The sequence below is a fragment of the Mus musculus genome, chromosome 4 (assembly GCF_000001635.26).
Source record: "Mus musculus strain C57BL/6J chromosome 4, GRCm38.p6 C57BL/6J".
Classification (NCBI taxonomy): Eukaryota; Metazoa; Chordata; class Mammalia; order Rodentia; family Muridae; genus Mus; species Mus musculus.
Genome location: NC_000070.6, coordinates 41392311 through 41407518, shown reverse-complemented (window position 1 = coordinate 41407518; position 15208 = coordinate 41392311). Strand labels below are relative to the sequence as shown.

The 15208-nt window shown below is 45.3% G+C and overlaps 1 protein-coding gene across 7 annotated transcripts in view; it reads left to right on the top strand.

The window, feature by feature from the left end:
* Positions 1 to 15208, top strand: part of Kif24 (kinesin family member 24) — a 74956-nt gene that overhangs the window by 57401 nt on the left and 2347 nt on the right. For all 7 annotated transcript variants that reach the window (XM_030253079.1, XM_017319913.2, XM_006537551.2 and 4 more), the window contains 6 exons: positions 2721 to 2842; positions 3624 to 3729; positions 7011 to 7082; positions 9863 to 9972; positions 11856 to 14081; positions 14548 to 14641. In XM_030253079.1, the coding sequence (XP_030108939.1) occupies positions 2721 to 2842; positions 3624 to 3729; positions 7011 to 7082; positions 9863 to 9972; positions 11856 to 14081; positions 14548 to 14641 (2730 nt within the window). The remainder of the gene's footprint in view (positions 1 to 2720; positions 2843 to 3623; positions 3730 to 7010; positions 7083 to 9862; positions 9973 to 11855; positions 14082 to 14547; positions 14642 to 15208) is intronic.

The window sequence follows — 15208 nt, the reverse complement described above, 5'->3', positions numbered from 1 at the left end:
ACTCAAAAGATACACTCCCAATGACCTGTTTCCCCTAGCCAGGCCCTACTTCCTGAAGTTTCCTTAAGCTCCCAAATAACTCCACCACCTGGGGACAAAGTATCCAGACCATAAGTTTATGGGGAACATTGCCCATTCAAACCATAACGTTCTATTCTAGTTCCAAAGCCTTGTGGCTGTTTCATAATACAAATGCTTTTATTTTATCTCCAGTTGACCCCAAATCTTAACAGTTGATTCCAGAACCAAAAGTTATTCTGTCTTCTGAGACTAAAGATAAACTCTTACCCAAGTTTCTATAAAAGCAGAAGGAAGCATCTGAAGAAATAGCCAGCACCCACATGGCAGCTCACGACTACCCGGAACTCCACTTCCAGGAGATCTAACACCCTTTTCTGGTCTCGATGGGTACATATGTGTACATACATGCTTGTAGGCAAACATACACATTAACTTTTTAATTAAAGAAGGACTATACTTCCAGTATTCAATTGTTACAGAATGAGCATTCCCACCCCAAAAGGAAAGAACAAGACAGTAGCGAAGAAGATGCAAACCAAAGCATAGACCCAGACCCAGCAAAGCAAAATATTAAATCCTGTGGTGCATGCGATGGCATGATACAGCGCTAACAGTCTGGACGTCTGATTCACGGTTTTGCTACTTGTAACCCACATGTTTCCTGAGCTGGCTTTGCTCTTTGCCTGCAGCTTTCCCTAGTAATCAGACTCAGGCTTGCTTGACAGATACTTTACCCGCAGGGTTATCTTCCCAGACCTTTGTCTTTGTAGTGCACTAATCCCATCCTCCCAACTCACCCGCCTTCCCCGCCAGCTTGGGTCTGCTTACACTCCTCCGCTGCTTTTTGTTCCTGATCATTACTATAAATCTGGCTGAAATTATAACCATGCTACAGCCCCAACACTGCTTTCTTGAACTTTCCTGTCAGCTTAGTCAATTACCTTCAAATTCTGCCTTCTGCAAAGTTTCTGGACATGTACAAAATATAGACAAATTCTTTGCCAAAATATAACATGAATGGCTCTGTCCTATCCCAGTAGTGTCTTTGTTCTCATCTGAAATTCATAGACAGTCTTCACCGCCTGCATTCTTGTCAGCGTTGTTCCTCGGAACTCCCACCAGGATCATCTGTAAACTCTGCCTACCACATTCCAGGACTCCTATCATGGTCACCTGCAATCTATTCACCTCCAAACTTTTTTTTTTTTTTTTTTTTTTTTTTTTTGAGGTAGTCTCACTACGTAGACCAGGCTGGCCTTGAACTCACAGAGATCTGCCTGCCTTTGTCTTCTAAACGCTGGGATTAGTGAGACATGCTTTTTGTTTTGGTTTTTGAGACGGGGCCCAAAGTATTCACAAGGCTGGTTTTGATTGAGCTTGCCATGTAGCCTAGGATGGCCTTAAACGTGCTGATTCTCCTACCTTCATCTCCTAAGGGACAGGACTATAGTGTGCGCAGTATTAGAGTTCAAAACCAGGGTTCATACATGTAGGGCAGGCACTCTACCAACTAACTGTATTTCCAGCCCAGAAATTTGGGAGGTTGTTTTTGGTGTTTTGGTTGGTTTTGTTTTTTGATTTTTGGAGACAGGGTTTCTCTGTGTAACAGAGCCCTGGCTTTCCTGGATTTGATCTGTAGAGCGCCTGCCTCTGCTTCCTGAGTGGATTAAAGGCATGTACCACCACACTGGGCCAGAACTTATTTTTAATTAGTTTAAAAAAAAAAAAAAAAGCCAGGTGTGGTGGCACACGCCTTTAATCCCAGGACTTAGGAGGCAGAGGCAGGCGGATTTCTGAGTTCGAGGCCAGCCTGGTCTACAGAGTGAGTTCCAGGACAGCCAGGGCTACACAGAGAAACCCTGTCTCAAAAAAAAAAAAAAAAACAAACAAACAAACAAAAAAAATTAAAAAAAAGAAAAGAAAAAGAAAGAAAGAATGAATGAATGAATGAATCTGCTCCTACTTGATGAGGTATTTTGAAACTTGTTGATTTTGATTCTGTATTTGGACCTTTAATTTGGAAAATTTGACTGTGTTTAATATGATGCAAATTAAAGTTGTGGGAGATGAGGCAGGTGGTGATATGTATGTATATGACTGTATTTTTATTGCTTGGAGGCTGGAGACTGAGACTTCTCTCCTTTTCCACTCCTTTGTGGCCAAAAGGTCCCAATCAGTCTTGACTCCCACACAGGGGTAAGGGAGTATTGGAGTCAAGGGACATTGTAGGCACAGGGAATAACTCACTTGGAGTTCCTGAATGTCAGACCTGTCCTCCTTCACGCCTGTGGCCTGATAGAGCAGGTGGATGAGGTCGTCATGCTGTGATGTGCATCTCTGTCTTTTGATTCAGTCACTAAGATAGATGAATACCATGAGACCTTGCTTTGGAGCCAAGTTTTGCCCTGGGGATCTTAGGCTAGATTCATCAAAGATATTAAAAAGAGTGTATAAGATTAAGAAGTAAATTAGCTCTTGACTGTCCTCCCTCAAGATTAGTATTCTCCATGGTTCTCACTGCTGCTGGTACTTACTCTTTATGACTTAGTGTCTGGGCCGCCTTCCACCTGGCCATCAGAAAGTGCAGTATTCTAACAAAATGGCATGCCAGGTCTCTACTGCTTACTTAGCCAACTTTTTGGAGCCAGAAGACTTTGTTTTCTCCCAGAGAAAGTCATCCTGTGGATTTTGTTCTTCAGGTGATCTTAAAGGGCAGCAAGGAGCGCAGCACAGGGGCCACTGGTGTCAACGCAGACTCCTCCCGTTCCCATGCTATCATCCAAATTCAGATCAAAGATTCAGCCAAGAGGACATTTGGCAGGTGAGCTGGAACTATGTGGAGAATTGCATTGTCTGCCTCTCCATATGTGACTTTGAAATATATATGCTCAACCTGGGACACCCTGCCACCTTGGCTCTTCATTGCAGGGATAAAGAGTAGTGTTGTTAGCCCTGAAATAAATCATTGTATAAAGTGCCATCAGTTGATTAACCATGAAGTAATGACCTATTGTTGGTCAACCCAAAGTTATTAAAAGAGACATTGATTGCTTCTAATGTGAAACACAGTATCAGCAGGGAAACAGCAAGGAATGCATCTCGGAGAGCTTGCAGGCTATAAATGGGGGTGGGGGAATCCATTCTTCTTGAAAGAAGACATAGGACAATTGGATGCATTCATTGCCTCTCTGGTGCTATCTTAGCAAACTCTGCCATGCTGATGGATGAGCCTGTCTCACCTCTGAGTAATGAGTCATTCTCTTCTTCTTCACCCTTTCTTGTTAGAAAACAGCCAATAAAACTTTCTATTTAATTATCTAAGTAGTCACCTAACTGATTTGTATTATGGTCACCAGGCCCTTGTGGGGAAATGCTTTATTAATTTCAGTCATACGTTCTCACAAATGGACGGGTTGAGTGAACAGTGCCAGCTCCAGCTGACACATGAGCATCTTGGGATGGTTTTGGAAGGCTAACAATAATGCCTTGTCTTTTCTGAGGATGAGCTCTGCTCCATGTCTTCCCGAGGTTACAAAATGTCAGCTAGTATGGAAATAAACCAAAGCCCCAAAGAAGTTGTTCCTGCTGTGTTTTTTTTTTAGGATCTCTTTCATTGACTTGGCTGGGAGTGAGAGAGCAGCAGATGCCAGGGACTCAGACAGACAGACAAAGATGGAAGGCGCGGAGATCAACCAGAGTCTTCTGGCTGTGAGTTGCTTAGACTCTAAAATTCCCTTTTTTGAGAGATTTTGCCCTAACGTGAAGCCAGTCACTGAGGCTGGGTAAATCAGGACAGAAGCATGCTCTCATCTGACAGTGGAAGTCCTGAGCTGGACGGCAGGTCCAGGCAGCCTCTGCACAATGCTAGGCCGCTCTTCTTTCTCCCTGCCTCCTTTCCTCAATCCCTACCAGTTAGAAAGAGAAATGTTTCTGCAATTGCTGCATGGTTGAGAAAGGTTTTTCCTACTCTCTAAAACTTAAACTATATTTCAAGGATGCAAATGTAGAAAGTAGTATATCTCAGATACTTGTCGCATAGTTTCAAGTTATCAACACTTGAAGACTTAACCAGGGCCAGGAAGGTGGCTCAGTAGGGTGAAGGTACTTGCTGCCTAGCCTGACATCCAGGGGAAAAATAGCAACTCACATAAGCTGTACTCTGACTGCCACTTTGTGCCATGGCACACATGCCACCACACAGATGTGCACACAAAATAAATCAATAGACAAACTAAGAACATAAGCAGCCCCATCCTGCCCATATTTGGATGACTTTATTATCACTATATGTGTATGTGGGCACATACCTACATGGCAAATGTGTGGAGATAAGAGGACAACTTTTGGGAGTTGGTTTTCTCCTTCCATCATGGATTCCAGGGACCGACCTCAGGTGGTCAGGCTTGTGAGGTAAGAGCTTTTGCCCAGTGAGCCATCTTACCAACTCCTGGTTGGATTAAAAGAAGCCCCATTCATCAAGCCATTTTTTAAATACTCCATAAGTCTCAAAGGGATGCTTTATTTTTAATAGACCTGTAATAACATTTATCATACTTTTAATGTTACCTCTTAATAAATATTTAAAAACCTCTTGTTGACTCATAACTATTTTTCATAATCACTTCCCCTGAGCCTGCTTTGTTTTTCTGTAGCAGCTCAATCAGCTGTAAATGTTCCCACATTCTAGACATGGATAACTGCATCCCATGGTGCTGAGTAGTGGGTTAGTCTGTTCTCTACTAGATTTCCTAAAACGTGGTTAGCCTGTGTATATTTTTGCTGTCTAATATGGCTAGGTTTTATTTATTTATTTATTTATTTGTATATAGGTGTTTTGCCTGCATGTATGTCTGTGTACTATGTGTGTGCCCAATACAGGCAGAGGCTAGAAGGCATCGGATCCTCTAGGACTGGAGTTACAGACAGTTGTAAGCTACCCTGGGTCAGTTACCAAAAATAGCATACACAATATCATCTCTTCTGGATGATCTTTTCAATGATAAAATGGTAGATACTGGACTGATTTATAATAAGGAAGAATATTGCTGAGCATGCTTGTGCACATCTATAATACCATTCCAGTGCTCTGAACAGCTGAGCCCTCTCTCTCCAGCCACCACTGTAACTGGTCTTACTTGAGATGTCTCTAAAGTAAAATACACACAGGATTTTGAAAATTTGTTATCAACAAAGCATATAAAATATTTCGATGGATTGAATGAACAGGTCAGGTACAGCCTCCCACCCAAACTGGGTGATTCTGATCATATACATTATACTACATAAACTTACTACAGTCCCTCCTCTTTAAAGTGAGATGGTAAGGGCTATTGAGATGGCCCGCACTTACCACAAAAGCCTGACACTGTTTGCCCAGTCTGTGAAACCCATGTAAAAGTAAAAACTGACTCCACAGAGTTGTTCTCTGACCTTCACAGGAGTACTACACATGCACATCATGTGTACAAGCATATATGTATACACACAAAAAGGAAGATGGTAATGTGAAGTAATTGCTATTTCAGCCCAGGGACAAGGGACCGAGGTGCATATTTTATATATCAAACTAAACCTGGCCTCCAGGTTCTCCCAACATCCCTCAGTCCCTACCTGGCATACCCTTCCTCCAGCCCTGAACTTTCTAAGCCAAGAGCAGCTTCCCTGTCCTTAATCTAATCTAATGTGGTTTGAACTGGCTCGTTAGACCTGCAGAGAAATAAGCTATCACTCAGTACTTCCCTTAGGTTTTTCATTGCTGACACTACGACCAGAAGCATCGTGAGGAAGTGGACTAGGCCTATAGGTTACAGTCCATCTTTGGGGAAATCAAGACAGGAGCGCCTCAGGCAGGAAACTGGAGGCAAGAACTGACTTAGAGACCTCAGAGAAAGACTGCTTACTAGTTAGTTTCCTGTGGCCATCTCATTCTCCTTTCTTACACAGCCCAGGGCCACCTGCCCAGGGTGGCACCACCCATAGTGGCCTGGGCCCTCCCACATGGTTCATTGATCAAGAAAATGCCCTACAGACCTATCTGTAGGCCAGACTGTTAGAGACATTTTCTCAGTTGAGGTTCCTCCTCCCAGATATCTCTAGCTGCTAGAGCTAGAGTCTAGCTCATATCAGGTTGACAGAAACTAACAAGATAGTACCATTTTTCCTCTGGTGCTCTTGATTTCTCCTTCCCCAAACAGTTTATATCCAAATCTTGGATTTATACCTATAGGTCTACAGTATGAGAGGGAGAGGGAAGTAGCTTAAGTATGGTATCTACTTGAGCACCTACATAGTTGTGACAAGAGAGAGAACAAGTAAGCCAGGGTTACCAGTGCATAAGCCCAGGGCTGGAGGGCGGGTTTCTGGGTTCAGTAGTTTCACTATGGACTGACTCAGAGCTAATCAGGATGGCCGTCTCTAAGTTTGGAGTCCTTAGCAAGACAGCACGGGATGATGTTTTCTCATTCTTGCTTGGTTTCACCTATTGAACAGGGCAGTTGTCTTTCTCTTAGGAAAATTGCCTGTGTGTGGTTTGTTTGCCTGTTTGTTTTTACAAAATCTTGAGGCTTATTTTTATTTCTCATTTATCTGTATGTGTGAATATGTATGCCACACATTTGGGTGTCTGAAGAAACCAGAAGAGGACGTTAGATCCCCCAGAGCTGGATAAAATTAACAGTATGGGTGCTTGAAACTAAACTCTGGTCTCTAGAACAGCAGCAGGCAATCTCGGCCTGGACAGAAAGCTCAGAGGTTAAGAGCACTGGCTGTTCTTAAAGATGATCAGAGTTCAATTCCCAGCACCCCCATGGTGGCTCATAACCATCTGGTTCCAGGGGATCCTGTGCCTTTTTTCCTTATGGTGCAGTAGCATACATGTAGGCAAAGCACTCATACACATAAAATAAAGAGAAACCTCCTATGGATATAGTATCTGGCTGTCCCTTACTTCAGTGTCTTATTGATAGGTCTTTTACTCTCGCACTTTACAGCTGAAAGAATGTATCCGAGCACTGGACCAGGAACACACCCACACGCCTTTCAGGCAGAGCAAACTGACTCAGGTAAAGTCAAACAAAACAGCCTTGAGTTTGTTCTGCCTTATTCCTTGCTCCTTCCTCCATTACTTTGTTAGTTTAACCAAGCATCCTCTACTAAGCAGCCATGATGCTAAATGTACTGGGGAGAAAAGAAGGTAGGTGTCATTTTCCCTCCAGGAACTCTCTGTGTACTCAGGCAGAGATGTCTGCAACACCAGGGCAGTTGCAGCCGCAAGAAGGTAGCCATGCTCTTCTTGTTAGCACGGGTTGTAGTTCCATGCTGCTCTGTGATGAAGTACACTGGCCAGCATCCCAGCTCAGAGCTCATCCCTGAGGGCAGTCAGCGCAGGAACTTGAAACAGAAACCACGGAGCAGTGTTACTTACTGGCTCTCTCCCAGACCCATGCTTAGGCAAGCTTTCTCTCTACAGCCCAGGTCTGCCTGCCAGGGAATGGTGCAGCTCATTTATCCGGGTCCTCCTATCTCAGTTAACAAGACAGTCACCCACAGGCTAGTCTGATCTGAGAAATCCCTTAAGACTCCCTTCTCAGATAACTCCAGGCTGTGGCAAATTGACAAAACTCACTAGGACACCACCTTTCTATAGTCGTCCAGTGTAAAGAATCTTAATTGCAGATGTGGTACCATTTACCTGAAGCTGAGGCAGGAGGATTACTTAAGCCCAGGAATTCGAGACCAACCTGAATAACATAGCAAGACTGCATCTGTAAAAGTATAAATGGTGGTTTGTGTCTGTGTTCCCAGCAACTTAGGCGGAGGCAGAAAATTGTTTGAGCCCATACACTGAAGATCAGTCTAGGCAATATAATGAGATCCTATCTGTCTACCCCTGGCCAACAAAACAATGGGGAATAGGCACAAATGGTAGCACTTGTTTGGTGTACACCAGATCTTACATTTAATCCTCAACACTGGGGGAAACACACACACACTCACACACACTATTTAGTAGAGTTACTAAGTCTTTGTAAATAAGATAACCACAATGTAGTTTCAGTTAAACAAGTTAATGGCTTCAGATTAAAAGACTACAACAGGCCGGGCAGTGGTGGGCACACCTTTAATCCTAGCACTTGGGAAGCAGAGGCAGGCGGATTTCTGAGTTCAAGGCCAGCCTGGTCTACAGAGTGAGTTCCAGGACGCCAGGGCTACACAGAGAAACCTGTCCTGAAAAACCAAAAAGTAAAAACAAAAACAAACAAAAAAAAAAACCTACAACAGTTTATCTACATGTGAGGATAGAAAAGATGGCAGGAAGATATTAAAAGCAAGATATGCTGCCTGACTGTTCTGAAACATTGTTTCTACATAGGGAAAGTTTTTAAAAGATAAATATTGTATCCAACTATGAATAACTATGGATACAACTATAAGTTAACTGCCCATTTATAAGAGTGTACACGAGGTGACCGATTACTCTTTTTATAGCCGTAAGACTGCTAAGGGACTGTGGGGGCACTCAGCATGGCGTGTGTGTCCGTCAGCCCAGCTACTCAGAAGAGCAATCCAGGAGCATTGCTTGACCCACACATCAACCCACCTCAGCAACAACAAAGTACTACGTAGAAACACCGCACAAATATTAGCTGTGATGGGTCTGGGGGCAGGGACTAAGGATTGAGCCTTCTCATTCTAGGCAACTGCTATACTAATGAGCGCATCCCCAGTTTACATTTCATGCTGATATAAGAGTATTCTTGTTTTTGTTTTTTTACATGAACCAGTCAGTCACCTTTTATTGGACACTAGCTCTCTGTCAGGGTATGAAGGCTCAGCCCCAGTTGAATTCCTTCCTGAATTGGAGCAGGGCAGGAGGTTATGTTCAGCCATGCAGTGCCCTCCATAGTGACCCCTCTTCAGTGGTACTTGAGCCACCACTTCTGAGTTCCTTGTAAGAAATGTAGCTGAAAACCACACAGACTGCCAGCAGCATGTTAATTCTGGGGATGCCGCCCTTCCAAACGCTGATGCACTCGTTGTAATGCTGGTCATAACCTCTCCGAGAGGCTCCTGCAGTGCCTGGGAGTGAAATCCGTCATCACTACCCAGCTCAGCAGCTCTCCAAGTTTAACCTCCGTGGCTTCTCCTACAGTGGCATGAGCAATGCCATCTTGCAGTCCTGGTGTCCCAAGAGTATTCTTGAGTTGTACAACTTGGCCTTGAACTTGGGATCCTCCTGCCTAAGTCTTGTGAGCATCTAGGATGATAGGCCTGCACTACCAGGCCCAGCCATGTTTATTCTGAGTAATAAGAATATAGGACCTTTTTCTTTCTGTTGTCTGGAAAATGACCAGTAGATATTAAGTCAGGCCTTTATTGGCTGCAGAGTAGGTAAGGGAATTTGAACTTGTGTCCTCATGCTTGCTTATTAGCAAGTACTCTGACCCACTGAGCCATCTCCTCAGCACCATAAATGTCAGCTAGTTCTCTAGTCGTTTGTGTTTCTCTGAAGACTACCTTTTGTTTTGCTTATCAGTTATTTGCATTTCTTTTTTAAACATTCATATATATGTCTTGCTTGCATGCCTAGGGCCCAGAGACCAGGGATTCCTTGGAACTGGAGTTACAGATGGTTGTCAATGTCCATGTGGTTGCTGGGAACTGAAATCGGGTCCTCTTCAAGAGCAGCCAGGGCTCTTAACCACTGAACCATCTCTCCAGTCTAATGAGTTTCTTCTTTTGTAAAATGTCTTTTGTGAATAGAGCAAGCTGTGGCCAGCATCTTCACACAGAAGTAGTGAATATGCCCTTTGTTCATTGCCCTGTCTCCTGTTTTGGATAGGTCCTGAAGGACTCTTTCATTGGCAATGCCAAAACTTGCATGATCGCCAACATCTCCCCAAGCCACATAGCCACAGAGCATACATTGAATACCTTGCGCTATGCTGACCGGTAAGTTGGCTATAGGATATCAGGTTGTTCTGGGCAGTGGTGGCAAAGACAGGTGGATCTCTGAGTTCAAGTCATCTAGCCTGGTCTACAGGGGAAGAAAGGGGGTGTCAGATTATGTCTAGGTCCCATGTATTTGTACACATCCCTTCCAGATATAGTGAGCTGACATTGAACTCCACAGCCTTCTTGGAGATACTGAGATTTTTGAAAAGTATGACCTAAAGAAGAACCCTCCTTGTGTGTGTGTGTGTGTGTGTGTGTGTGTGTGTGTGTGTGTGTGCCGAAAAAGAGGGAGAGAGAGATGCCACATGTCCCTGTTGAGGAATTGATGCCTCAGTAGGTTTTCAGTGTCTGCTAGGACATGGTAATATGGTAGACACAGGAAGCTTTTCTTTCTGCTGACCTCAGCACTGTGTATAGGAGCATGTTGGTCCAGAGGACCAATTTGGACATATCAAAAAGAGGCCCAAAGAAAAATAGGGACTATCCAAGGACTTATTAAAGGTTGGTGGCAGGCCGAACAGTGGTGGCACACACCTTTAATCCCAGCACTTGGGAGACAGAGGCAGGCGAATTTGAGTTCAAGGCCAGCCTGGTCTACAGAGTGAGTTCCAGGACAGCCACGGCTACACAGAGAAACCCTATCTCGAAGGAAAAAAAAAAAGTTGGTAGCAAAGGTAGCACCCACCTCTTTAAGAAAAATTACAGTGGATGTGGGGATGTGTGAATGTCAGATGACAACTTCTGTTAGTTAATGCCTTTAGCATATGGGTCTCGGGGCAAACTCAGATCTTCATAATTGCCAGCAAGGGCCTTTACCCACTGAGCTATCTCACTGCTCTTAAAGCTAACACCCACTAATTAACTGCTTGGTCAGGCTTCTTTCTGAGGGGTATCTGTCAGCACTATTCCCATTTCTACTTATAGTTAGTATCTTACAGAATTAAAAACATTTGAAGATGTTTTAGATTAATAAATAAATTAATCTAAATTAAATCTAAATTAAAATATATATATATATATATATATATATCAGTATTTTGTCCGTATGCATGATGTATGTGTGTGTACCCTATGTGTGCCTGGTGTCAGAAGTCAGAAAGCACAATATTACCTGAAATTGGAGTTACAGAGGGTTGTGAGCCACCATGTGGGTCCTGGGAACTTAACCTGGGGGTCTTCTGCAAAAGCAGCAGTGCTCTTAACCTCTGAGCTATCCTTCCAGCCCCCAGAAGTAAGAACATTTTTGATTATCATTTGGGGGAGGGGGTGCTACTGGTATCTACGGCATAAAAATCACATATTATCCAATATCTCCAATAAATAGAGCCTCTATGATAAACAATTTTACCCAAAACAGAATGCCAGTAATGCTAAGTTAGGCGATGGTGAAAACACACATCATCTTTCCCTGTGTGGGACTAGCACAACCTGCGGCATTTTGGAGGTTTTGCTTTCTGAGCTGCAGATTAAGGGGAATTCACCTTCCCAGAGAAGCGCTACAGGGTATTGTTTGTAAGATTTGTGGGATTGTAGGTGAAGGGTAGACATGAATTCCTGAGTTAGCCCATCTTCAGGAGCAGGCTCTGCATGAGTATAGTAAGGTTCTCAGTCCTAGCTTGTCCCTTACGTGGGTCTGTAGTGATTTGCAGACTCTTCAGTCGTGTATTGTTGTGTGCATGCTTATATTCTCAGGAGACACTTGTCTTAGTTCAAGTATAGCACTCATGTTAAAGGAGACTGCCTTTTCCTCTATTCTCTGCCAGAGTAAAAAAGAACTTAGAATCCTAGACCGACTTTTCCTTGTTGTTTGTTGTTTAGCTGTAGGAAAGGAGTCACAGACACAGATAAATACACAGTTAACGTTAAATGGTCATTTACAGGGTGAAGGAACTAAAGAAAGGCGTTAAGTGTTGTGCTTCAGCTACCAGTCAGAATCAGACATCTGCAAACGCCTCTCCAAAACGAATTCAGAGCTCCCCTGTCACCCTCCCCGGGGACAAGTGCTCCCCCAAAAAAGTTAAGCTGGGACTTCAGCAGTCACTTACTGTGGCCCCAGGCCCCACAAAAGTTAAAGCCCATCCTTTGGCCAGCCATGTTCCCAACGTCCCCTTTACCTCTGGACCTAAAACCCCTGGTAAAAAAAGTAGTTCCCGAGGGAGTCCCACTCCAGAGTGGGACATGAAGGCTAGCCCTCGCAAAGGAACTACGAGATCTGGCCATTCGATAAAAAAGGGAGCAGAGTCGGCACCACTGTGCTCTGAGAAAAGTCAAATTGGCAGCAAGATTGCTGTTGGGTGGGAGGGCAGGGCCTCAGACCCAGGAGAAGGTCTGCTGCGTGTCAGGCTGCCCACGAGAGGGAAGAAGGTGCAGCCAGTCCAGCCAGTGCAGAAGCAGCTCCTGTCCCGACCTCGGCTCCTTGCTAACAGCCACCACTTAGAAGCCACTCAGGACAGCAAGGTGGGCACACCTGCCGGGCTTGCCCCCGAAGCCTGGACAAACCCCATTCTACAGCAAAAGGAAAGGGAGGAGCATTTGCGATTCTACCACCAGCAGTTCCAGCAGCCACCGCTCCTCAAGCAGAAGCTAAATTACCAACCCCTGCAGAGGCTTTTATGCCAGCACAGGCCTTCAGAAGGTCGGCTCCAGAGTGAGACTGGCTTTCCCCTCCACTCTAACCCTGAGAACCGTGATGGAGCCCAGGCTGAGGACCTTGATGACAGTGACTTCAGTGAGGATTCTTTCTCGCACGGCTCCAGTCAGCCGGCCATGAAACAGGGGAGCACAGCCTTGGAAAGGAGCGGAAGTTCCTTCTTCCTTCATCAGGACAGGGAGCACAGCCCTGAGGAGCAGGCAGCAGAAAGGCAGCAATGTTTGCTTTTCAGCTCTGAGACGGATGGCAGTAAGAAGCGGCCAGCTGACAGCTGGGTGTATTCCAGGGACCCCATCATCAGCCACAGAAGAGGAGCACTCAGTCAAAGCCACAGCCCAAGTATGGTATGCCCAGACTGGAGCAAGGAGGAAGACTCTGCCTCCTCAGGACCTTCTCCTAAGGACAACCGGGCCCAGAAACCTTCCTCTTCACAGGTAGATTTTGTGCATCACCAAAAACCGGGTGAAGCTCAAGTCTCTGACATCAGACTGGAGGCCTTCACAAGTGAGGTTCCTGAGCAAGCTGAGGGCAGCTTGTCATCCCCATCCCCGGAAAATGGGCTGTCTTTTCCACTGTCCCATGTGGCTGTTTCTGGATCCCCAGACCAAAGAGACAGAGTCTGCACACCATTAAGAGAAGTCAGTGAAAACAGAGTGACTCACACTCCAGGAAGAGTGAACAGCAGCACTCCTTTCCAAGAGGACTCTGGAGAGCAGATACAGATGTGTTCTGCAAATGCTTCTGGACTCATGGCTCCCCTCACTATGTCCCTCCTGGAGACCCCCTGTCATGAGGACCTTTCGTCCTTGGAGCAAATTGCCCAGGATGGAGCTGGCTATGGTTTCATGGCTGAGATTGTAGGAGGGCCAGCAGCAGGACACACAGTCCCATCTTATGATCAAGAGGCTGCTTTGCCAGTGTCTTCAGCTACTGAGTGCCTATGGCTATCTTCATCTCCCCCTGACAATCGGCCTAGTGGTGATCTTCCAGCTCTGTCCCCGTCACCCATCCACCAGCATTCACCTGACAAATTGCCCGGTAGAGAGGCCTACCAGACCAGAAGGCCAATACTCTTGCCTGAGAATCATATGGGTAGTAAGCTATATGATGACCGTGCTGAAGAGACTGAACTGGGGGGCTCCCTCACATTCCCCAGAAAGCCGTCCTCCAACATACATGCCGGAGTACCCTATTCTACACCTTTCCTCACCTCATGTACAGGAAGTAGTAATGGAGTTGGCCGTCCCTGGGCCCAGGAGAGAAAACATCCTACAGGGGTTAGCTGCCAGGAGCTTGTTTCCTCTACAGATTCCAACAAGCCTCATTACAACGAGGACATCGCATGGCTCAGGCACAGGCCAATCTCAAGGTGCTTAGATTCAGACTCTCCTGTGGTCCCCAGCTGTTCTTCCAAGGCCTTGAGGACATATTGTCCACTTACACCGGAGCAGGCACAGTAAGTTGGACTTTGTTCTTAAGACTTGAGCCCCTTCAGTACCCCATGCCCTTTCCTATTTGCTTAGACTGGAGCTTGCCTCTTCACTGGGAGAGCTTACTGTTCTGTAGTCATTAGAGTTTGACCTGCTTAGGTCCTGAACCCTCCACAAGCAAAAATAAGAGCAGACTTAGTACCAAACATACTAGTCGTCACTGTCTTACAGCCTCTGTGAAGGGAGCTGTGGGGAACAGGCAACCCTTGTGAAGCAGCAGGGGAGGCAGGGATGAGCTTGAAAAATCTGTCTGTCTGTCTCTTTCTCCCCCTATAACCTGTGGGCACCCCCTGGCCCCTTGACTAGTTCTAAGAACAGAACAGAGAGAGCAAGGAGCTGCCAGCTGGTCTTAAAACACCAGGAAGAGGCTACAAGCTCCTAGTATAGAAATGAGGCTCAGTGTTCATAGGCTGTTCTTCAACATGTTCCCAGGCAGGTGATTATCCGTGCACACAAAGAACAGCTGGATGAAATGGCTGAGCTGGACTTGAAGGAGGAGACCTTAATGACCCAGATGGATTCTAATGTAAGTAGTACTGGACAGATATGTGGGCTACTGACAACTCATTGTGCTTTGTTCAGTGGTCATCTGTTTGCCATGGTGTAGATACAACAACAAAGTTTTGCTGTTGCACACTAACTGTTGAGGCCTTGTGGCCCTCAGAGGGTCTAGGTGGAGATGGGAATGGGGTCCCTCCCTATGACTACTGTAGCAGTGAACCACCTTGCTTCTTGCAACCTGAAGACCCAAAGCACTGTAAGTACCCTTTTTCCAGAATAGTCTTCACTTACAAAGTGTCTCAAAAGTGTCACCCAGTCCATAGAAACTTCTAAGGTTTTCCCCTGGGGAAGAGGGACTTGGGTTCTGAAATGTTCCTAGTTCAATGAACTAGGGAGCACTTTTTACTCTTGTGGAGGACTCAGGTTTGATTCCTAGCACCCACATGGTGACTCATAACCATCTAGAACTCCAGTCCCAGGAGATCTGATGTCCTCTTCTAAATTCTGTGGGTAGCACCGGGCACACAAGTGATGTGTGGACGAAACATTCAGACACATGAAAACGTGAAAAACAAAAAGACAGGCTAGAAAA